A 26130-nucleotide genomic window follows, 5' to 3' on the forward strand; every position below is an offset into this window, starting at 1 on the left:
TAACGTAATTTAGCATAAATCATCCTTAGGGAAAGGAAAATATAAATTGCAAAAATTATAGGCGATTTCTGTTCCAAATTTGAGATAATTGCGAAAATACTTATAAAGAATGGCTCGTTATTCCATATATCGTAGACTGGCAATTCATTGCGATAGATTGGTCTTATGACAGGCATCGCCAGTCTACCGCATCTCGAAAACGAGGTTTCTTCGTTTGAAGCTGGCAGTTTGTTGTGCAACAGTTCACGTGCGAATATAATCTATGAAACATGGAAATAACATTGGTGCCGATTATTGTGAAGTAAATTGAGGTTAAATATTTCAACGCGTTGTCATTCGTTTCATTTTGCTTTTTAACTTGGGAAACAATCGCCTTGTATTTGGAACATAGACTTCGGTAAATGTTTACCTGCGAAAATGATAAAATCTGATGCATTAACAACGTACTAAAGTGCATTTCCCTCTGTTTTTATTGTTTATTAATTAATTTTCTAATTGTTCCAACAAGGATCAAACAAGTGTGTTGGTGTTAGCTTGTTCGGATTTTCGTTTCATTTTCATTATTTACGCTTTTAAACCTGGAAACTACCGTCTACAGGTATTTCGTGATTTTTACGTATCAATTCAAACAGATACTTCGGTAAATCAAACAGTTAACTGTTTACCTGCGCAAATTAAGCAAAATCTGATGTAGGGGTACTGAAATACAATTCCTTCTATCGGTAATTCGGCATTTTCTTTTGCGTAAAGGTAGATTAATGCAATAGATTTTGTTGAGATGCTCGACATTTTCTCGAGTTTATTCAGTTTAAATAGAGTTTGATATCGCTGACGGAAATATGTAGGTATATACATGTATATATATATATATGATTCATTTCGAAAAAAATAAATTGTGTTCTTTATTTGTTATAGTGCATGTTTCTTGTGTTTAATTGTTTACAATTTCCATTTACTAACCATATTTGAGTGTTAAGCTTCGAATTATAAGCAAGATACAAAGATTTGCTCACAATTCTATGTTTGTACACAGATCTTAAAAACTAAAGATGAAAAAAGTAAAAAAATTGTCAATATTTATTAAGAAAATGTTCAAAGTCTGTTCTTCCAGAAACCAACTTTAACAACTTATTGTATAGTAAACTTAATCTTTTTAGCTCACCTGAGGGTGGGGCCACAATGGGGGGGGGGGGTCGAAGTTTTACATAGGAATATATACAGTATATCTTTAAAAATCTTCTTCTCAGAAACTAATCAGCCAGGAAAGCTGACACTTGTGTGGATGCATCCTCAGGTAGTGTAGATTCATAGTTATGAAAATCATGACCCCCTGGGGTAGGGTGGGGCCACAATGGGGGATCGAAGTTTTACATAGGAATATATACAGTATATCTTTAAAAATCTGCTTCTCAGAAACAAATCGGCCAGGAAAGCTGACACTTGTGTGGATGCATCCTCAGGTAGTGTAGATTCAAAGTTGTGAAAATCATGACCCCCGGGGGTAGGGTGGGGCCACAATGGGGGATCGAAGTTTAACATATGAATATATAGAGTAAATCTTTAAAAATCTTCTTCTCAGAAACTAATCAGCCGGCAAAGCTGAAACTTGTGTGGAAGCATCCTCAGGTAGTGTAGATTGAAAGTTGTGAAAATAATAACCCCTGGGGGAAGGTTGGGGCCACAATGGGGGATCGAAGTTTAACATATGATTATATAGAGTAAATCTTTAAAAATCTTCTTCTCAGAAACTAATTAGCCAGGAAAGCTGGCACTTGTGTGGAAGCATCCTCAAGTAGTGTAGATTCAAATTTGTGAAAATTATGACCCCTGGGGATAGGTTTGGGCCACAATGAGAGGTCGATGTTTTACATAGGAATAAACAGAGTAAATATTTAAAAATCTTCTTCTCAAAAACTAATCAGCCAGGAAAGCTGAAACTTGTGTGAAAGCATCCTCAGGTTGTGTAGATTCAAGGTTGTGAAAATCATGATCCTCAGGGGTAGGGTGGGGCCACAATGGGGGGTCAAAGTTTAACAAAGGAATATATATGGTAAATCTTTAAAAATCTTCTCAGAAACTAATCAGCCAGATGATTCTTTATAATTATTAAGACTTTGGCCCCAGGACAATTCTTTGGCCTCACGAGAAGGTTCAGAGTTTGATGTACGTTTATATCCGATATATAAACTATTGTTAAGGATCTTTTTGAGAACTGCAATACTCAACATATGATATGACTATAAAATCATCCTGTCAGAAAGGGGACTAATGATTATAAACATAAGAATATCCAGGGGAAAATGGATTTTATTTATACAGGATCTACATGTATTATTGTACATTGTCCAGATAGTTTGTATTATGACTCCATTAAGCTGATTTTATCATACCTATTGTTCCTCAGGTGAGCGATGTGGCCCATGGGCCTCTTGTTTAGCTCACCTGAGCCAAAGGCTCAAGTGAGCTTTTCTGATCACAATTTGTCCGTTGTCTGTCGTTGTCGTCGTCGTTGTTGTCGTCGTTGTAAACTTTTTACATTTTCATCTTCTTCTCACGAACCACTGGGCAGATTTCAACCAAATTTGGCACAAAGCACCACTAGGTGAAGGGGATTCAAGTTTGTTCAAATGAAGTTCCATGCCCTCTTTAAAGGGGAGATAATTGAGAATTTTTGTAAATTTGTTGGTATTTTTCAAAAATCTTCTTCTCAAAAACTATTCGGCCTGAAAAGCTTAAACTTGTGTAGAGGCATCATCAGGCAGTGTAGATTCAAGGTTGTTCAAATCATGGTCCCCGGGGGAAGAGAGGGGCCACAAGAGGGGATCAAGTTTTACATAGGAATATATAGAGAAAATCTTTAAAAATCTTCTTCTCAAAAACTATTGGGCCAGAAAAGCTCAAATTAAAATGGGAGCATCCTCAGGTAGTGTAGATTCAAGTTTGTTCAAATCATGGTCCCCGGGGGTAGGGTGGGGCCACAATGGGGGGATCAAGTTTTACATAGGAATACATAGAGAAAATCTTTAAAAATCTTCTTCTCAAAAATTATTAGGCCAGGAAAGCTCAAATTTGAGTGGAAGCATCCTCAGATAGTGTAGATTCAAGTTTGTTCAAATAATGATCCCTGGAGGTAGGATATGGCCACAATTGGGGGATTTAGTTTTACATTGGAATATATAGAGAAAATCTTTAAAAATCTTCTTCTCAAAAACTATTAGGCCAGGAAAGCTCAAATTAAAATGGAAGCATCCTCAGATAGTGTAGATTCAAGTTTGTTCAAATCATGGTTCCCGGGGGTAGGGCGGGGCCACAATTGGGGGATTTAGTTTTACATAGGAATATATAGAGAAAATCTTTAAAAATCTTCTTCTCATAAACTATTAGGCCAGGAAAGCTCAAATTTGAGTGGAAGCATCCTCAGATAGTGTAGATTCAAGTTTGTTCAAATCATGGTCCCCGGGGGTAGGGTGGGGCCACAATTGGGGGATAAATTTTTATATAGGAATTTATAGAGAAAATCTAAAAATCTTCTTCTCAAAAACTATTTTAGCCAAGAAAACTCAAATTGGCGTGTAACCATCCTCAGATAATGTAGATTCAAATTTGTTCAAATCATGTTCCCTGGGGGTAGGGCGGGGCCACAATGGGGGATAAATTTTTTTATATAGAGAAAATATTTAAAAGTCTTCTTTTCAAAACTATTTTCTCTGAAGCAGAGCACCGGACTTATCATCGACTTGTCTAAGGCTTGAGGTCAGAAAATTGTTTAAAAAAAGCATTAGTGACGGGCCGATTATCGCCGACAATCGAAAGTCGGTCGCTAAATGACTCCCGATGTTGATGATCGATTAAGATTTTCATAATCGATTGTTTAAAAATTTGTTGGCATTCTTTAAAATCTTCTCAAAAATCATTTGGCCAATGTGTAGAAGCATCCTTAAGTAGCGTAGACTCAAGTTTGTTCAACTTATGGGGGGGGGGGGGGTGAATTTTTACATAGAAATAAAAAGAAAAAATTCAAAATGTTCGAAGAAAAAAAAAAACCTGACGTTTAACATGTGCAGAAAATTTTAAAGATCTTTTTTAAACAAGAATTACTTCACTAACTTGTCAAGATACAGTGTTCTAATTTCATCAGAGTTATGGCTACAGTTGATTAGGTGAGCCATAAGGCCCTCAGGCCTCTTGTTTGCATAACTGAATGCTTTGGTAATATTTTATTATATGGTAGGAAAGATCATGATGCTAAATGTACATGTATTCATTTAGTGCGAAAAAAACAGTTGACTTCTTCCTTGATGTTAAATTTTCATTCAAATAATTTAATGATTAAGATACCAAAATATATTATGATAATCATGGTTATTATTACTCATACCAGTTATAAATAGTATTCTAATATAAATGATCATGACATCCTTTGCCATCTTCTTTTTCTTTAATGAATTACAAAAAAATGCATAAAGATGAGAATGCTGAAATTAATTAATTTTTAAAATCAAGTGTATATATATATATATATGTAAAAATATAATCATGCAAATGTACTTGTAAGAAATAATCCATGTGTTGATTACATGTATACTATGTTTATGAATGCTTGCATATTTCCTAGCTGCAAAATAAAAATAAAAATAAAAGTACTTCTGAAATATAAATATGCTGGTCAGAATCCCAATTGTTGTAGTTTCCATTGCTTAAAATGCCAACAACTTAAATTTTTAATTCATGGATGAACCCAAATGCTTATAACCATGCAGTTTGAAGAACAGTTTAAAGAATTCTTAAAAATTTATCTGGAAACTGTTACTCAGCATACAAGGTTATTTTTCAGTTACCAGATATACACTTTTTATACCAAATAAGTCCTTGTAACAGAACTGTATTTGAAACACTCTATTCCCCTTAGATCAATGTATTACATGGCTGCTAATTTCATTCCATATTTCCTGTTTAACTGTAATCAAGGATCAGGAATTTTCAAATCATCTTCTTTAAATCTTTACAATCTATATTATACAGGTACCCGATATGATGTTATAGCTATTAATTTAAATGCATTATTTACAAAAATACAATTCCTGCAATTTAACAATGCAGAGAATTTTTAAACATGTTCATCCAAATAGCAAGTTGGTATTTAAAGTTATGTTTACATTCCTAATGCATAATATATCATTCCTTTCATTGTTTCATACCAATTAACAGTTTTGGTTGAATCAGAATGGCTCATTATTTAATATATAGAAATCAGCATAGGAGTTATGCATGAAATATAATTTCTCAGCAGAAAAAAATATTACTTTCATCAAGTAAGCTATAAATTCATTACTTATCCCAAATGTCATAAAATTTGATGCTGATTTCAAAAGTTTATAATATTAATTATAAATCTTATGGTATATGAACTTCAATAGATAATAAAAGTAAATTCAGGTAACAATGGACCCCACAATACATTTTAAGAAACATGATTTTTAAGTGTTGTCTTGGGTAGGCGGGATTCAATGTCATTTTTTAGTTCTCTTTATGGTAATTCTAAATACAACAGGGGAATTCAGTGACCCTGACTCCCGACACCCCAATAGATCAGTGCGTGTAATGGCAAATTATTTATACTCAAATTTTGAAGAAATAAAAAGTTAAAAGATCTGCGAATCTTGATATTTACAGTCCTATTCCTATATCCCAATGACAATTACTGGCATATAGACCAGTAAACACAAGCCTATTTTAAACAATACCTATCAATACAATTATACCTACATGCATTTTTATTCATTGATGTGAGTATGCTTGAAAAAATAATCCCCTCAAACAGTATAAAAGTTAGTTTGGTAACATGTTTCAACTTTCTTAATAGCTAGCAGGAAACTTATAAAAGTAACAAAATTCTCTACCAAAAAATTTAGAAACTACCTCTGACTGTTGATTGTATCCCCTACATATATGAATGGATCCTACATAAATGTACATGCAACAAACAGTTGTAATACATGTATTTTAAAAATGAATACATGTATTTTAAAAATGAATACATGTACATATTAGCATATGTGAAAAGTGTTTTTTTTTTTTACAATAAATTTTCTAACTTTCAAATGATACATATGTGATTTTGTGTGTATTTTCCAAGCTTTTGTGGTGAGGGAGGGGATAATTTTCATATTAATAATAGAATACCAGAATATGTAATATGGTAGTAGCTGTATCTTTGCACACAATTTTTTTTTTTTTTTTCGCTTACAGATTTAATAAGTTTGAATTTCTTGTGTGTGTGGTGTTTGTGGAATAGTTTCCCGTACGGGCTATCTAATAGCCCGTGACGTCACATGGTTGGAACCCCTGCGCAAGCTAAAAGGGATTTGGACCCAATCGCCTTTCTAGCAGTTGACAGCAACGGATAGAGATGCACAGGTGAGTTCGGGGTAACCCACGGTTAATATCATAGGCAGTGTTAGGTATATAAACACCATATTGGCGCCCAACTCACTGCCCTGAACTCATGGTATATATAAGACAGGAAAAAAAATTTTCCCGCAAAGTGTCAAAGCTGTTTATTAAGCGTTTTTTCTGTAGATATACGGGTGTAGCCGCCATTTTGGGGGCCACCACGTGGTTAGGATTGTAGGGTTAATTCATGAATTTATTTTCACCTCTGCATATTTTGTGCATAGTTTTCCCATTTAAAGTTTTCATTCCATTGTTGATAGGTATTGTTTGCTGCATTTAGCACATATTTTTGCATTTTCTCGCATAGTCTGTGTTGATTATGACTTTGAACTTTTTGTGTATTGTACCATTCCCTCATCATGAATGTTTCATTTGAAGAGGCTTTGCAAGCCTTGGGGTTAGACGACACTTTAACACCCGATGAGGAGTTTGAGTATATTAGTGGCAGACATCTTGGCCCAGATACAGTAGGTGTTAGAACTCCGGGCAATATTGGTTACTGTGTTCCTAGCACTTGTAGGGTAGGTCAGGCTGCCGGCCAATCCCGCATTCCAGGGGGGCAGGCAGACTATCCCCAGTGTGGGAGGGGGGTTTGGCAGGGTACAGTAAGGAAGCCAGAGGTCAAGGTGGCACACTCTGTTGTGCCTGGGCCAGCCAGTAGTATTCAGCCAGGGGTGTCCCCCGGCTCTTCAGTAAGATGCAGTTCACAAGTTTGTTATAGGGAATTTGTCCCGCCTAGCGATTATGTAGGGGTCCCCATGTCACGTCTTTCCCATGTGACCCTTACCCGTAAGTGTGACCCAACTGTTAGGGATGTTCCTGTCAACCGAGGGCCTTAGGATACCATTGGAGTCACCCCGCTGCATCCGCCTAATGTTCAAGGGGACTTGAGACCCCACCTGCTAGACCTTGATCCTCCCATCACCCCGTCCCCCTCCAACCCCCATGCCCGGTGGGCATGTCAGGCCCACATACCAGCCCACACCCCAGCCCTGTAGCTATTGCCCTACTAGTTCAACTTACCAACCCCAGGACCCTGCTAGTATAAACCAAGGGCAGCTTGTTGATTTGCCACATGCATCTCAAATTGTTGATTCTCAACCCCAAGCTTCACTTGCTCAGCCTAGCCCTGCCCCAGGGAATAGTAACTCCATGCCAGGTAGTAGGCCCCCTCATTGGGTGCCTCGCCATCCTTCCCCTGGGGGGGAGTACCTTGCCACTAGGGTCCAGGAGTCCTTGGTCCATACCTCACAGGGATCCTTTGGTCTGCGTATGTGCACTGCTGTAACCCAGCTGGTCGCACCCAGCTGTTATTACCCCACACCCCAGCCCCGGGATGATCAGTATGTTACTATGCAGGGGGGACAATGTTGGGCAGCACCAGTATTTTACAGGTTATGCGGTCCCAACGCCTGAGCCCTCCCCCCAGCCTTACATTCCTGAGGGAGAGGGAAGTAGAATAGCACAAGTCCAGCCACAATATCATGAGCCCTTGTCTGGGGAACCCTATCTCCCGGGTGACCATTCATACATCCCAGTACCCCATGTATATGAGCCCCCCGCTAGAGATGTACCTCCCCATACAAGTCACGCGCAGACTCCCGCTGCGCCTTGCAGTCCCCCTGAAAATGCGCGGATATCCGCAGCATCTCACCATACCCATGAAGATGTGCCGTTATCCGCAGCGCCTCATCATCCCCATGAACACGCGTGGTTATCCGCAGCGTCTCATTATCCCCTTGAACACGCGGGGTTATTTGCAGCGCCTCATCATCCCCATGAGCATGCGCGGTTATCCGCAGGGTCTCGCCATGCCCCAGAGTTGCGACCTATGGCTCACCTGGAGATGTGCAGCTGCCTGTGGTGCAGTACAATCCTCAAGACTATGCTGCACTACCAGCCAGTTCCAGCCACCCGACCGTCTGGAATAGACCTAGATATAAGGATCTCCGCTACGATGGCAAGTCGAACTGGAAAGCCTTCCTTCATAAATTTGTTCACCTTTCGTGACACACAGTGGAATGAGACCGAGCAACATGATCAATTCTGTTTCTTCCTGGAGGGCCCGGCCAGTGAGTATTACACTTTGATGCTGGAGACTACCCCCTGCCTGAGGTTCAGCGAAATACTCAGGAAGTTTGACAAGCGCTTTTGCTCATCAGCACACGACCTCACTCATCAACTTAATTTCCAATCGGCGACTCAGAATAGTGGTGAATCCCTGCGACAGTGGTCTGACTGAGTGCTCACCTTGGCTACTCGTGCATTCCCCCAGCTACCGGATGTTCATGCCTAGGCTTAACCACGTCTGTGTTATGGAGCGGAGGACCGGGAGGCGGGTTTGTATGCTTTGGATGGCCAACCCAAGACTGTGGAGGAAGCTGTCAACCGCATGCAGTACTTCCAGCATTCGCGTCAGAGCAGACCCCCAAAGCCTAAGCGGGAGGTGGTTAGGGCCATGGCGGATAAGGAAAAGGTATCTGTAGATAGCCAGAAGGATGGTGAAGGGGAGAGTGAGATTAAGGAACTCAAGAGCCGCATACAGCAGTTTGAGAATTGAGGGAGAGTGGCAGGGCCCCAGCAGACCCGATGTCTCCGTCGCTGCCACCTCCTCCACAAGGAGGGCCGGGGGCACCCAGAGCTAGCCAATGTTTTAAATGTGGTGAGACCGGGCACTTCTGGAGGAAGTGCCCCACCAATGTAGGGAGGAGGACTGAAGCAGGTGCTGGTGTGGGTGGGGACTGCCCCCTCAATACCGTGGTGGATGTCGAGAGGATATGGGTCATGGAGGATCCAGATCTAGCTTCAGGGAAGGGAGAGACAACCAGCCACCAAGGACTGTGCGTACACCGACGCCAGACCAAGATGTTGGGTTGGAGAGACAGAGAACAAATGACAATCAAGAGGACCTGCAGAGTGTGAAGCCAGAGTTTGGTTAGTCAGGGGAAACCCGTTGCTCCTGTCTTAAGCATTCCAAGCAGCGTGGTGGATTTGGAGTGCGTTTCAGGAATCAGCCCATACCTGAACCGTTTTCTGAGGAGAAGCTGCTGACTGAGGAGGAACCTCTGGTTCCTAGTGATGAGATCCTGACTCCAGTAGACCACAGTCTGGAGCTGCAGGAGCCACCGAGGGTGGATACGACCTCAGAGTCTGGGCCCCTGGAAACAGCGAGAATGGAAGTCGGATGCCTTTGAACCCACAAGCAGTCCCTACGGAGGGGGAGTTGTGTGTCACAGTAAGCCAGCATTGCCCACGGACTGCATTTACCATAAAGCTGATGATCCAGGGAGCCCCCATTAAAGCTGTGGTGGATATCGGGGCAGAAGTGAGTGTACTTGGGAGGAAGTTCTATGACAATTTGGAGTCAAAGCCCCCCATTAAGAGACACGTCACTTTGCTGCAAGCCGGAAGTGGAGCCCATCTCCAGGGATTTGTTGCCGGCCCATTTGACCTTGGTGTAGGCCAGCACACTCATCAAGTGGATCTCTATGTGGCCCCTCTTAAGGACAGGATGTTGTTGGTAGTGATGTTCCAATCATCGATTATGATCGAAAATCGATTGATTGTTATCGCATTCTAAGCGCTCGATCATAAAAGGTTTCATTACGATTAATCGGTTAAGGTTTTTTCCCTTTCAACGAGCACATATCATAAACAGAATATTCCAGACGTGAACTATCTAAACCCTAAAAAGGCGCGCGGTCTGAAAATAGCTGACATGACAGACAAGCTCGATATTCTTACTCGGGAAATATAGCACATTCTAGATTTTGGACGCATATTGGTTTCAAGAAAATTAATGTTGGACTGCTTACAAAGGAAAATCTTTTGAATATAGTTTTTTTATCGCTAAACATAATAAGTAAATCAAATTGCGAAAGCCTAGTAATGAGTCTGTTCATTGTAACTTGTTTATTTACATTTATTTAGCACTACACTATAAAATATAAAAATTTCTGATTATAATCGATAATTAGTTGTTGTCAGAATTTCAGGATGTATTTGCCTGGAGCGAGTTTGGAGAGGGTGCGGCATACACCAGCATTCTATTTGGATGAAGAAGAGGCGCATCTCAAGAAAATGCTGGATGCTGGGGTGATTCAGCCCTCTATGTCTGATTGGGCGTCAGCGCTGGTGCTCATCGGTAAGAAGGATTGACAAGTTCGATGGTGCCTGGACTACCGCAGGCTGAACAACGTTACAAGGAAGGATGTATTCCCTCTCCCATTGATCGACGAGTGTTTGGACACTTTGTCAGGGATAATTTGGTTCTCTAAGCTGGATGCGAACTCCGCCTTCCATCAAGTTATGATAAGCCCTTAGGACCGGAAAAAGACTGCCTTCGTCACCCAATATGGCCTGTTCGAGTTCCGGCAAGCCTTTTGTATGAGGACCAGAGCAGCGGACTGGTTTTAAGGCCCTCCGGAAAGCTCTCACTTCACCCCCAATCTTAGCCCTCCCAACTGCCGAGGGCGAGTTTGTACTGGACACTGACGCGTCAGTGGAGGCGATAGGTGCTGAGCTCTCACAGATCCAGGAGGGGCAAGAAAAGCTGATAGCCTACAGTAGTCTCAGCCTGTCAGCAGAACAGAGGAGGAATTGCACTACCCGGAAGGAGCTCCTAACAGTTGTCAGATTCTCGCACATGTACAGACATTACTTGCTTGGCCTTAAATTTGTCGTTCGCACGGATCACCATAGCCGTATTTAGTTGCTCAACTTCAAGTACCCTCAAGATCAGCTTGCTCGCTGGCTCGAGGAGCTTAGTCAGTACGATATGGTGATCCAGCATAGACCAGGAAGGCACCACGCTGATGCACTGTACAGACCGCCACCCCCATCCAGGTGTAGGGGGGTGGATTTCACAGTTAACCTTAGTGATTTGCCTTGTGGTGGCTGCATTAAGTGTACTAGAGCCCACCAGTCCTGGATTGCTTTTGCGGATGAAGTTGACAATGTGGCCCCTCTAGCTAGGCCTGGTAGTTGGACATATTCCCCCTTGTTGGGGGAAGAATCTAGCCTTACGGAGGATCAGAGCCCCATCATCGTTGACCGAGAAGAAGCCTGGCCCTCAATCAGCGAGGCAGCTCTGGGCTATGTCTCCAAGAAGCTTATGGGCCGGATCCGTGAAAACGACTGTGAGGGTCAGAGCAGTCCAAATGGCCCATGCCAGTCTCAGATCCAAATAAGTCATTACCCCCAGTTTCGCCTGTATCATGGGAATTTCCTCAGAAGGCTTGGTTGGCCCGCCTTCCTTGGTGGGCCTTACCCCCGAGGAGATGAGCCATAGCCAGTTAAATGACCCAGAGCTTAGTCTAATCTTGGAATGACTGCAGGGAGATGTGGAGCCGGAGGAAGACAAATTGTTCCTAGCCAGTCCAGCTGTCAAACATGACTATATCAACAGGATTTTGTTGCAGTTTGACAACGACGGGGTCCTTTGGAATGAGACAGAGGAGGGGGGAGAGAAAAGGAAAGTTCTCGTCGTCCCCATAGAGCTGAGGAGAGAGGTTCTGCCACTCTGCTACGATGTACCGGCGGCTGGACATCAAGGGATCGAGTGCACCAAGGCCATGATGAGAGAGCATTTGAATTGGTACGGGATGATGTGGGGGGCCGGATGATGTGGGGGGCCGAGAGGTTTGTTAGCACTTGTGGCCCCTGCAGTAGAAAAAAGCGCCCACAGTGCCACGCCAGGGCAGAAATGATTAAGTACTGTGGAATCATTAGATTTCGTGGTGGCTCAATTTTCGTGGAATTCGTGGGTACCTCTTATCCACGAATTTACATCCTCCACGAATTAATAAATTGAAGTAATAAAGTCATGTTTCCTATTGTAGATATAAGAGAATACACGAAATTACGTCCCCACGAGTCTGTAAAATTCTAGCAATCCACGAAAATTGACCCCCACGAAAATTAATGATTCCACAGTATCATGCCGGGGCACCCATGGAGAGGGTGCACCTTGACTTCCTGGGACCGCGCCTCGCCCTAAGACTCCAAAGGGGAATGAGTATGTCCTAGTCATGGTGGACCAGTTTACTAAGTGGGTGGATTGTGTCCCCCTCCCCTCCCAGACAGCTGAGGTTACTGCCACAGCGGCAGTGGACAAATTCTTTGTTAGGTTCGGCTGCCCCCTTGAGATATTTACAGATCAGGGGCGCAACTTTGAAAGTAAGTTGTTTACTGCCGCGTGCGACCTCCTCGAAATACATAAGGCCCCCACCACCCCCTACTGTCCGTCTGCCAATGGACAGGTGGAGCGCTACAATAGAACCCTTATGGATGCGGTAAGGTGTTATATTGATAAGGCCCAAGACTGTTGGGACGAGCATCTGGCCCAGATAGCGGGGGCCTTCCGCTCTGCAGTCAATCGTAATTCAAGGTTCACCGCCAACAAACTCATGCTTTGTAGAGAGGTCAATATGCCAGCTAGCCTGATGTACAGGTCCCCCCTGCAGGAGGGCCCTGCAGATATGGAGACGTGAGGGACCTTGAAGACAAAATACTGACTGTTCACAGGACAGCCAGGAGGCGCCTGCACACCCCCTAGGAGGGATGAAAAGAGATTATGACATCAAGGCCACTACCCGCCCCTTTGAGGAAGGAGATGTTGTGTATGTGCTGGACACCGCGACGGTGAAGGGAAAGTGTTGCAAGCGTAGGCTGTCCTGGAAGGGCCCAGGTATCATAGTCAAGAAGCTGACCCCCCACCTGTACCAAGAAAAGACCAAGTCGGCAGTCATGGTGGCAAATCACGACCGCTTGAAGAAGTGTGTTGACAGGGACATCCCCCCATGGCTCATTCGGTTTAGGGAGAACTTTGAGAACTCTGAGAGTGCCAAGCAGGAGACCGGGAGCGTCTTGGCTTCCAGCCCCCCTGCAGGGGCAGCGGGTGCCTGCAAGCTTCCCGAATCCCCCTCAGGCAGCAGCCACGCCGAGGTCGCCCCCCAAAACACTCTCCTGCTGCCAGAGGGCCTCCTGACAGTTCTCCCAAGCCCCCCCCCAGACATCAGGGGCGTCCCATGGCATGGCAGGCGTGCCCCCTAAAGGGCCACCATTGTGGCACGAAGGCAGCGCTGGGGTGCCTACCGAGCAGGCCGGCGGAGACAGAGGAGACCCGATGGCTGGCCCCCACAGCAGGAGGAGACAATTGCCACTCTCTTCCTGCCCCTTTCCCAATTGTGCCGAGAGGACGAACAAGTTGAGGGATCATGTGACGCTCTCCCACCTTCACCCTGTGTTTAGGAGGTCCATGCCCTTGGGGGACTAGTTGAGGGATCATGTGACGCTCTCCCACCTTCACCCTGTGTTTAGGAGGTCCATGCCCTTGGGGGATGACGCCACGGCTATGCGACTAAGAGTGTGCGAGTGGTTGACTGACCAACTCCTTCAAAGTTTGGCCACGTTGACAGACCTGATCCAGAGTGTTCCCACCTTCAGGGAACCTGGCGCAGGTATCCCAGGCGACTTGCGAAGGCCAGTCTTTCAAATCTATTGTTTAGCTAATTAAATGTCAGCTTTTGCTTAAGTAACTATAATAGATAAGTTTCCCTTTTTTTTCATACGGAACATACAAAGAAGTTACCATATGTTATGATATGGTACAAAAGAAAATTACATAATGGAGCAGGTGCCCTCTGATGATTATATCTTAGTTATTACTGGTCCTTACTTTAGTTTCTGTTCATTTTCTTTTCATAGGTTGCAATGAAATTTGGTATACAGAAGTATCATAATATCTCGGTCAAGTTTGATTTTGGGTACGATTGAGCAATTTTTGACAGAGTTATGTCCCCATACTTCGGGCCTGCAGCCTCAGGCTGTATGGAATACAACCCAGGATAAATCCTCATACCCCTTGTTTGGACCTGGATACTATAATAACATTGATTTGGTACTATACACTTTAATAAGTTCAAATGATGTATAAATGGGGCGCGAGATAATTCAGAATTATAAAAAAAATTGTTGGTATTTTAAAAAATCTTCTCCTCAAAAAATCCTTGGGTAGTGTAGATTTAAGTTTTTCAAATCATGGTCCCCGATGGTAGGATGGGGCCACCATGGGGGGATCAAATTTTACATGGGAATATATAGAGAAAATCTTTAAAAATCTCTTTCTTAAAAACTATTTGGCCAGAAAAGCTAAAACTTGTGTGGACGCATTCTCAGGTTGTTTAATCATGAACTTGTTGTTTCTGGTTGTAAAGTTATCGTCTACTATAAATCTCAGCGAGAGTCGTCAGGGCTGAAAAAATTAGACGGAAGTCTCTTTAAGGTGTTACACAAGGATTTAGCCAATCAAACTGTGTACTTAATCAATTGTAGTTCCATTCATATAGAGACAATTTCTTTTCTTTTATTTCTTTTTTGGCACAATTTTTTTTAGGCCTACAGTATTAAATTTGGACTCATTATTACTTGAGTGGAATTGTCACACTTAATTAAATGGAACTGTTATTTATGGTAGATGTGTATGATGCAACTTCCTGAATGGTGCCGAGTCTGTTTGTCAACATGTGGGTATATCCCTTTAACTATTTTTAGAATGTGTGTAGGACAACAAAGTAGTGCTTTGTGTATGTACATTTATTGGGACATTTTAAATCAGAATGCGTGACACATGTAAGAAAAGAGTATTTGCAATTTTAAAAGCAAGTGTCAAAATTGAATTATTATTATCATTTGAAGGAAGGAATTGAAATTGTTTGATGTACACCCTTTCCCAAACTGTAAAATTCCCTACTTTTACTTTCATTTTCAGAGTTTTTCAATACACATGCATTTTGCCGGAAAATGAATCTGACTTCACACCACGAAATTTTAACAGGAAAGAGACAATTTGATGAGCTTTCATTCCAGAGGTCTGTCGTTGCGGAACGAAAATTCAGGCTGGAACATAAACATTACCACCTATGGAAAATGAAGCTCCATGCTGGTAGGGCATATTCGTTGTTTACTTGCAACTATAATGATAAACGTGTGTTTCTCTTTCGTACATCTTCTCATTTATGTGAACAAACTAAATTTCCAACAAGTTTCATCATTTAGATAACAACTTCTATAGAAAAAAAAATCATCACTTGTTCATGTAAACCAAAAGTTTCTATCATTATTAGGGAATAAATATTATCATTATTTATAAAGAAGTTAACTATTTTTATTCAAGTAAATTGATGAAATGACCCTATAAGGCATTGATTTAGATGAAATTCAAAATTACTGATAAGATTGTAGTGTTTTTGCAATTTTAAAATTGTTTGTACTATTAAATTTTCTTTTTTACATATTTTTACATAGTATGGTAATTATGATAATGTTTTGAGAGTTTTTTAAATTTAACAAGCTCATCAAAGAAAATCATAGTCCAATGGGATCAATTTTCTGATATGGAGTTCCATTGTACCATAAGAGAAAGTGAGGAAAATTTGAAACAACTGATTGCATCTGTTTCAGGTGCTGGAGTAGGTTAAGGTTTTTAGCTCACTTGAGCTGAAAGCTCTAGTGAGCTTTCCTGATCACTTTTTTTCCGGCGTCTGTCTGTCTGTCCGTCCGTCCACCTGTCTGTCTGTAAACTTTTTACATTTTCGACTTCTTCTCCGAAACCACTGGGCCAGTTTTAACCAAACTAGCCACAAAGCATCATCATTGGGTGAAGGGGATTCAAGTTTGTTAAAATCTGGGGCCCTGCTCTCTTTCAATGGGAGATCATTAGGATTTAATGAAATTTTGTTGATATTTTTCAAAAATCTTCTCAGAAACCATTTGGCCAGGAATCTGAAACTTGTGTGGAAGCATCCTCAGATAGTGTAGATTCAAGTTTGTTCAAATCATTGTCCCTGGTGGTAAGGTGGGGCCACAATGGGAGGTGGGGGGTTTGGAGTTTTACATACAATATATAGAATGAATCTTTAAAATACTTCTTCTCAGCAACCAATCAGCCAGGAAATGTGAAACTTGTGTGAAAGCTTCCTCATGTAGTGTAGATTTAAAGTAGTGAAAATCATGACCCTCAGGGGTAGGGTGAGGCCACAATGGAGGGTCGTACTTTTACATAAGAATATAGTGTAAATATTTGAAATTTTCTTCTCAAAAATCATTTATTTAAAATTTACATAGCATAGGATTATAAAAATAGAAAAAAATTTAAATTATCTATGTCTAAAAACCACTTGCTTAGAAAAGCTGTATCTTTACTGAAAGCACCCTCGGATAATGTAGATTTTAATTCTTTCCAATAAAAATCTTGAGGAGTAGGGTGGGGCCACATTGGAATTCCAATTTCTTTGGAAATTGGATTTCTGAAAGTAAGGAACGGGGTGGGTCAGATGAATTTGATCGTATGTGAATTGGTAGAGTTTTAATTATAAAATATTTTAATATGTTTTACGGTGCGACCGTTGGGGCGAGCACAGCATGTGATCAAACAATGAATTATAATAAATTAATAAAATAAAATTAACAACGTGAAATTTGAATGCCAAAAAATAAAACATACCTATTTTTCAGTAAATTTTCATTATTCATAGTTTATAAGATTTGTTATAATTTATTTATTTATATGTAGAACAATAGTTTAACCTCAGATGCAATGTTGTTAAATAATAAAGATTTTAATATATAAATATTCATTGCACTGCATCTCCTCTTTTAAAGTGATTGTGATTATGATTGATTGATTGATTTCCCCCCTTTTTTTTGCAGTAGACATTTTTTCTTAAACTTAAATATAAAACTTGACTCATCATAGAGCTCCCCCCATGCTAAATTTTTTTTTCATTTTTGTCAATTTATACATAGAAAATCGACTTACCATGGATTTGACCCTCCACTTAAAAAAAAAATAATTAATGTTTAATTTTATTTTTAATTTACGCTTAAAAATATTTGCTTATCATGTTAAAAGAACATGGTGTTGTCCCCCCCCCCCCCCCCCCTTGCATGTAATAAATGGAAGTGAAAATAAAGAAACCATTGAACTGCTAAAGGGCTGAAGGATTAGAATTTTCATGATTTATTTTTCTTTTTGCTTGCAAAGATTTTTTGGATGAGGCTGCCATCCACCCACCCACCCCCTTTAAAAAAAAGGCGCTGCTACGTATAACGTTACGTTTCAGGAAATTACCGTAATTATAGTGAATAAAATATTTGTGAGCATTCATCCAAATTAGTGCAATTTACAACTGTTTCCTGTATCTGAAGAAATGTCCTTATTCGTCAGCTGTTCTTTATCTTAGCCTTTGCAAGATTTTGAGAGGATTTTGGTCATTTCAGCAGATTTACAATAATTTCAATTAGAGTAATTTCCCCTTATCATTGCTTATTGTGACGTCAAAGCTGACGTTGGTTAAGTGTCGTCTTACTCTTTAAAACTCCCCTGAGAAATAAAAGTATGCGAAGTATACTGTTTTATTTACTTAAAAAGCATGATATTCTTAAAATTACACATCTTATAAGCTTTTCAAAGGTTTTACTTTGATTCTCGGGAGAACGTGATGTTGGAACGTGAGGTTGGAAACCATTGGTACTATGAATTGTGGGTCAAAATTTACTGACTCCGAAAAAATATATCGGATCAATGTGTAAACGTTTGTGACGTCACACGATTATTTTTGATTGAAAGTGTACTGAGGTGAACTTTAGAGGTAACATTGACTGTATGTCGCTTACATCGTTATTGTTTTTACTGTCTAAATTTGTCTTGCTGATTCTCGTGAGAGTGTGAAGTGATAAAAATTGCCATGATAACAGGGAACTACTGGGACGATTAAAACGATGCATTACTGGTCCGATTTACTGACGCCAAAAAATCCGTTGAATGAATGTGCAACTAGTCCGAATTTTCTATTCACACACGCCTTGCCGGTAGAGCTCGCTTCGCGCCGGCGCTGCGCGCCGGCGAGCTACGCTCGCTAAAATATATACTGTATTGACAATAATTTTGCAAAATTAATTAGCTGCTATATGGTAAACAGTACATTTTCACAAGTGGCTGTAAAGGTGTATTATACCAGTAATAGCTCTCTGGAAAATTTTAATCAACCAACTTCAATAAGTGCTTCTGTATTGAACCGACATTCAGGATGTCATAAAGATGTATTTTATCATTAGGAATACAAAAACTTATGAAAATAATTTTTATACCATATAGATTTTCTAGAATTATAATTTTTATAGAATAAAAGCAAAGGGGGACAACTCTTCAAGAAAAGGGAACGGTCATTAATAAGGACATGTTCCACTGTTACATGTTGATACTTATATATGAAAATAATGTCCAAGTATACTAATTACCATATTAAGTCCATACATATCTGTTATGATCCCAGATTCATTGAATCTGGGGCTATTATGGATCGAATACCTTAAATGAATGACAACTCTTGCAGGAAAGTGCACAAGGCCTCCAAATCCAAAATATGACTATGGAAGTTTTATTGCCCAGACATGTGATTGTCTAGAACCAATTGGATGATGCGTTATATAGAATATTCATATTGAGGTAAAATAATATATATGAAGGTATAATAATATATGATATTGTGTCAAACCACACATTAATATATGATATAATGATAAAGATTAAAAACTATGATTTTCATAGAATATGATGAGAGTGATCTCGTAAAGGTATTGCCCCATCTCAGTGAGTTCTATGTTTTGTACTGATGTTGATACAACCACTTTGGTCCCTATTTGCATTTCACGCGCAAAATCGTCGTTTATGCAAATTCTCCCCCTTAGCCAAGTTGGTTAGGGGGAGTTTCTCCCACATAGCAGCAGTGAAAGGTTAACAGGTATATAGTTTGTAAACTTTCATCCTGTTTATTATATTTTAGAGCTGCCATGTCTTCTAAGAGAAACTCCATTCTTTGATGACTGATGGAAAAGCCTCATCACTTCCTTTGCTAAAGAACTTGTTATCTTAATCACTAGCCATTAATCAGTGACCACCGTTATCAAAGCTTCCAGGTACATTATGGAAGTCTCTTCTGGCACCATTTTTTTTTGCAGTCCCTGACTTTGTCTTAGAATTGAAATTATTAACTTTTGCTATTTAATTCCTTTAGTAAACTTCTTGTTTCATATTTAATTCTATTAATTAATGTTGAATTGGTACTCATAAGTTCAAACATTTCAGATTTGATTTAATTTAATTTTTTTTCTCAACATTTCACTGATTCAATTTTACTGGACATTAAATTATTTACTATACAGAAGATGAATTTTAAAAGACATTTTCTCCAGAGTTCAGCAATATCTTAATAGAAGATCAGAATACTTTTTCATCCCTTAGAGCCAGAAGTAGATTTCTTACACTAGCATACTGTAAATTCCTAATTAAATGTGAGAAATTGATATCTGCATAAAATCGGGAGGAGCACATCTTGCGGAATTTAAAATTTCATTTTCATTTTTCGGATGAACTTAGATAATTAGAAATCGGGATACAAATTTGCTATTTCATATTCTCGTGTCTTAAATAAAAAACAATTGAATCGCAGAATGAAGTACTTGCATAAAATATGGAATCTACAGTATGACATTTATAAATAATTGATAAATATTTTCTGCAAATTTCATTTAATTTCATAAAATTTTAGTTGACTTCTTAAAGGGCTTTAGCAAGGAAATAGCCAATCAAAATAAACTTTGTTTATTACAGTTATTAGTCATTCCATATATATGTATTTAGTCACAATTTCTTCGTATATCTTACCTTCTGCTGAATTGTAAAGAAATCATTGGCTAACAGCAGTCACGTGGAGACCGTGTATATTCCATACACAGTCAGTACAAAATATACCGGGGTATCTTCCCTTTGAGCATTATGACATCATTCTTAGAGTATTGTGACATCAGGTTTCGTACCCAGATTGAAACTTGTAACTTTGTTATAAGACGCTTGATTTTCATTGTTTAATTAATTTTATGTCATTAACACAAAGGCAGTCGGTAAGATATAATCATTACATAGTCATGTAGTGACCGGGTATGGGATGATACCTGGTAAGTAAATTTGCCTCACTAGGTATGAAATTTACTAACCACGTATTATCCCGTTCCTGGTCACTATATGACTATTAACTAATAATACCCCCGCTCGGAAGGAGAGGGGGTAAACTGTTTACCCTTGTGTGTCTATCTGTCCTTCTCTGTGTATGTCCATATTATTAACAATTTTTTTTATCGCAGATGCTTGAAATTTTAACACACTTTTTGTTTAGGCATGCCTTATGGTGGGATTCATTTTTGTACTAATGAGATGTCAACTTCCTGTTAAATGACACCTTTATTTTTTTGTAGCCTTACTTTTCAAACAAATAGTCATCAGAGATTTCTCAGCAACTATTCATCAGAGCTGCTTGAAATTTTATAACAATCTTTGTTTAGACATGCTATATGGTATGATTTGGTTTTTTTTTTTACAAAACAGACATCAACCTCCTGTTAAATGATGACCTTGCCTTTATGTATTTTCACATTAGAGTCGGGTATCACTAGCGGTTATCACAGATATCTCGTTTCCTTTTATGGTATCTTATCTTAGGCCTATAGTATTGATTCTGGAATCATTTGTTAGGAAAACTATCACTTTAGTGGAATGATCACATTGAATTAAATGGAACTATTTTTTTTTAGACACGCATAATGATACAGCTTCCTGGATCGTGTTGAGTTTGTTTTTCAACCTGTGAAACCCATTTGTTTTTAGGGGTGGGTATGCTTATATTTAATTTTCTCTCTTAGAAACCAAGCAAGTCATTATTTTCCTGGTCTCAAGTTAGTCTCAAAGCATTTAACAATAATTTCTATTTCATTTATAATATACTGAGAGTTTAGTTAATGAACTAAGGCCACATAAAGTTGAAATAATGGTTCTCGGGTCAAATTTTCTAGAAATGGATGTGAGAGGGAAGCATTTTTGCCCTTTTTATTGTTGAGGAAATAGATGAGGGAGGCTTTTTTTAATAATCATCGCCCATCTTGGGTTCCAAAAGCGTATGTTTTATAAAACTGTTAAAATACAGGTTTCGTTGATGCCACTTATTCGTTTTCATCACGATGTAGCTCATTTGTGGTCTTGCCTAAGTCTACAGAGACCGGAATACTTAGAGTATATATCCAACCTTTTTTTATGATTTCATGTCTTTGTAAAGGTGTAAGAAATTATAACCCTCCAATTACCCTCCCTTCATTTTCATCGATGGGAAAATCACTCAACGAAACCGGGTCTAATTTGTTCTGTCCTAGCTTTTTTAATGAAACTTCTTATCTGAATTTCTACTACTTATACCTCATCTCAAAGTTTGTTAATTTTAAACATAAAATTCTATAGGATTTGAAATTTGATTTGGTTTGAAATGTGTCAATTTTGCAAATTTTTTTCAATTTTTTTTACTTTCTGCCCTAGGGAATTTTTTTCTGCTCCACATATAAAAGTTATCGCTAAAAGGCATCAAATGGTCGAATAAAAAAAGACCTTTTACCTCTTGGTTTGTTCCAGGGGTCTTATCAAAGTTTATATTTCATGCCCAGTTGATGAATACCAGTGATATAGCTGTAAAGTTGCTCTCAGTGGACTATAGCAATTGACCAGTTCATATTAATAAATATAATGTTGCTCCCATATTGACAGTTTCAATATCCTGAGTACAGGTACATAGCTGTTGGGTTGCTCTCAGTGGAAAAATTAAATTGTGTCGGGTATGAATGAATGACTGTTTTGTTGCTCTTAGTATACCATAACATAATATGGTTTTTTGAGGTGAACATATGTTTAACCTACTGTACTAAGGTGCAATGGTTATGTTCTTACCAGAAGGTTTATGAATAGACAAGTTATATTAATGTATAGATGTTGTGTTGCTCTCAGAAGACTACCAATTGCCTTAGGTACCACTATTGATGTTAAGTTTCTCTCAGTGACATTATCAATAGACAAAAAATACTAATGTGTAGCTGGTTTATTTCACTCAGTAGACAGTATTCATAGGTCAGTGTACTGAATAATACCAGGTAAATAGGTGCTAAGTTGTTGGGTTGCTCTCAGTGGAAAGTTTGAATTGTGTCGGGTACGAATGTTTGACTGTTTTATTGTTCTTAGTAGACCGTACCAATAGCATTGGATACTTGGTATCAACTGCATCATCATTTGCCTTGAGTACTGTTATGAAACTGGATTGTACAACTGTACAGTAGCTTTTAGTATAGCTACCAATTGGTTTTGTTCTTTAGAATAATGTGTTGCTCTCAGTTGACCATATGGATGGCTTAGGGTTCTGATGTATTACTATTATGTTGCTCTCAAAGGACAGTGTGAATCGTATTGTGTAACATACGTGTAACTTGCATGTTGCTCTGATTAGACGGTATCAATTGCCTGAGTTACTGTTGTACAATTGGTAGCCCTTCCAATGACATTTGATCAAAAGGCTAGATTACTTATTGAAAACTGTTGTGTTAATCCTAGTGAACTGTATCATTGCCTAAGATGTTATTATGAAATGCCATGTTGGTCTCATTGGATGATAGAAATTTGTTCTTAGTGATTCACACCAATAGCCTACTGTACTATTTTAGAATTATTATGTTTCTCTCAGAGGACCTTATCAATAAGCTAGGGTATAATGCATAACATAATATGGTTTTTTTAGGTGAACATATGTTTAGTCTTACCAGAAGGTTTATGAATAGACAAGTTATATTAATGTATAGATGTTGTGTTGCTCTCAGAAGACTACCAATTGCCTAAGGTACCACTATTGATGTTAAGTTTCTCTCAGTGACATTATCAATAGACAAAAAATACTAATGTGTAGCTGTTTTATTTCACTCAATAGACAGTATTCATAGGTCAGTGTACTGAATAATACCAGGTAAATAGGTGCTAAGTTGTTGGGTTGCTCTCAGTGGAAAGTTTGAATTGTGTCGGGTACTAATGTATGACTGTTTTGTTGTTCTTAGTAGACCGTACCAATAGCATTGGATACTTGGTATGAACTGCATCATCATTTGCCTTGAGTACTATTATGAAACTGGATTGTACAACTGTTCAGTTGCTTTTAGTATAGCTACCAATTGGTTTGGTTCTTTAGAATAATGTTGTGTTGCTCTCAGTTGACCATATCGATGGCTTAGGGTTCTGATGTATTACTATTATGTTGCTCTCAAAGGACAGTGTGAATCGTATTGTGTAACCTATGTGTAACTTACGTGTTTCCCTGATTAGACGGTATCAATTGCCTGAGTTACTGTTGTACAATTGGTAGCTCTTCCAATGACATTTGATCAAAAGGCTAGATTACTTATTGAAAACTGTTGTGTTAATCCTAGTGAACTGTATCATTGCCTAAGATGTTATTATGAAATGCCATGTTGGTCTCATTGGATGATAGGAATTTGTTCTTAGTGATTCACATCAATAGCCTAGTTTACTATTTTACAATTATTATGTTTCTCTCAGAGGACCTTATCAATAAGCTAGGGTTTCATGCATAAGATAATATGGTTTTCTTAGGTGAACATATGTTTAGCCTACTGTACTAAGGTGCAATGGTTATGTTCTTACCAGAAGGTTTATGAATAGACAAGTTATACTAATGTATAGATGCTGTGTTGCTCTCAGAAGACTACCAATTGCCTTAGGTACCACTATTGATGTTAAGTTTCTCTCAGTGACATTATCAATAGACAAATACTACTAATGTGTAGCTGTTTTATTTCACTCAATAGACAGTATTCATAGGTCAGTTAACTGAATAATACCAGGTAAATAGGTGCTAAGTTGTTGGGTTGCTCTCAGTGGAAAGTTTGAATTGTGTCGGGTACGAATGTATGACTGTTTTGTTGTTATTAGTAGACAGTACCATTAGCATTGGATACTTGGTATCAACTGCATCATCATTTGCCTTGAGTACTGTTATAAAACTGGATTGTACAACTGTTCAGTTGCTTTCATTATAGCTACCAATTGGTTTGGTTCTTTAGAATAATGTTGTGTTGCTCTCAGTTGACCATATCGATGACTTAGGGTTCTGATGTATTACTATTATGTTGCTCTCAAAGGACAGTGTGAATCGTATTGTGTAACATATTTGTACGGTAACTTACGTGTTTCTCTGATTAGACGGTATCAATTGCCTGAGTTACTGTTGTACAATTGGTAGCTCTTCCAATGACATTTGATCAAAAGGCTAGATTACTTATTGAAAACTGTTGTGTTAATCCTAGTGAACTGTATCATTGCCTAAGATGTTATTATGAAATGCCATGTTGGTCTCATTGGATGATAGGAATTTGTTCTTAGTGATTCACATCAATAGCCTAGTGTACTATTGTACAATTATTATGTTTCTCTCAGAGGACCTTATCAATAAGCTAGCTTATCATGCATAAGATAATATGGTTTTCTTAGGTGAACATATGTTTAGCCTACTGTACTAAGGTGCAATGGTTATGTTCTTACCAGAAGGTTTATGAATAGACAAGTTATATTAATGTATAGATGTTGTGTTGCTCTCAGAAGATTACCAGTTGCCTTAGGTACCACTATTGATGTTAAGTTTCTCTCAGTGACATTATCAATGGACAAAAAATACTAATGTGTAGCTGTTTTATTTCACTCAGTAGACAGTATTCATAGGTCAGTGTACTGAATAATACCAGGTAAATAGGTGCTAAGTTTTTGGGTTGCTCTCAGTGGAAAGTTTGAATTGTGTCGGATACGAATGTATGACTGTTTTGTTGTTCTTAGTAGACAGTACCATTAGCATTGGATACTTGATATGAACTGCATCATCATTTGCCTTGAGTACTATTATGAAACTGGATTGTACAACTGTTCAGTTGCTTTCAGTATAGCTACCAATTGGTTTGGTTCTTTAGAATAATGTTGTGTTGCTCCGAGTTGACCATATGGATGGTTTAGCGTTCTGATGTATTACTATTATGTTGCTCTCAAAGGACAGTGTGAATCGTATTGTGTAACCTATGTGTAACTTACGTGTTGCTCTGATTAGACGGTATCAATTGCCTGAGTTACTGTTGTACAATTGGTAGCTCTTCCAATGACATTTGATCAAAAGGCTAGATTACTTATTGAAAACTGTTGTGTTAATCCTAGTGAACTGTATCATTGCCTAAGATGTTATTATGAAATGCCATGTTGGTCTCATTGGATGATAGGAATTTGTTCTTAGTGATTCACATCAATAGCCTAGTGTACTTTTGTACAATTATTATGTTTCTCTCAGAGGACCTTATCAATAAGCTAGGATATCATGTATAAGATAATATGGTTTTCTTAGGTGAACATATGTTTAGCCTACTGTACTAAGGTGCAATGGTTATGTTCTTACCAGAAGGTTTATGAATAGACAAGTTATATTAATGTATAGTTGTTGTGTTGCTCTCAGAAGACTACCAATTGCCTTAGGTACCACTATTGATTTTAAGTTTCTCTCAGTGACATTATCAATAGACAAAAAATACTAATGTGTAGCTGTTTTATTTCACTCAATAGACAGTATTCATAGGTCAGTGTACTGAATAATACCAGGTAAATAGGTGCTAAGTTGTTGGGTTGCTCTCAGTGGAAAGTTTGAATTGTGTCGGGTACTAATGTATGACTGTTTTGTTGTTCTTAGTAGACCGTACCAATAGCATTGG

General features: G+C 38.9%; 1 protein-coding gene and 1 long non-coding RNA gene across 2 annotated transcripts; both read left to right on the forward strand.

Moving 5' to 3' along the window:
- Positions 1-12482: 12482 nt before the first annotated feature.
- Positions 12483-12944, forward strand: LOC128169823 (uncharacterized). The gene has a single exon (XM_052835882.1). The coding sequence runs from the start codon at positions 12483-12485 to the stop codon at positions 12942-12944; it is 462 nt and encodes a 153-aa protein (XP_052691842.1).
- A 5890-nt stretch (positions 12945-18834) lies between these two features.
- Positions 18835-21313, forward strand: LOC128169821 (uncharacterized). Its single transcript, XR_008241604.1, has 3 exons — positions 18835-18961; positions 19299-19431; positions 21103-21313. It is a non-coding gene; the product is annotated as an uncharacterized LOC128169821 (long non-coding RNA).
- Positions 21314-26130: the final 4817 nt, after the last annotated feature.

This window comes from Crassostrea angulata, unplaced genomic scaffold (assembly GCF_025612915.1).
Source record: "Crassostrea angulata isolate pt1a10 unplaced genomic scaffold, ASM2561291v2 HiC_scaffold_227, whole genome shotgun sequence".
NCBI lineage: Eukaryota > Metazoa > Mollusca > Bivalvia > Ostreida > Ostreidae > Magallana > Magallana angulata.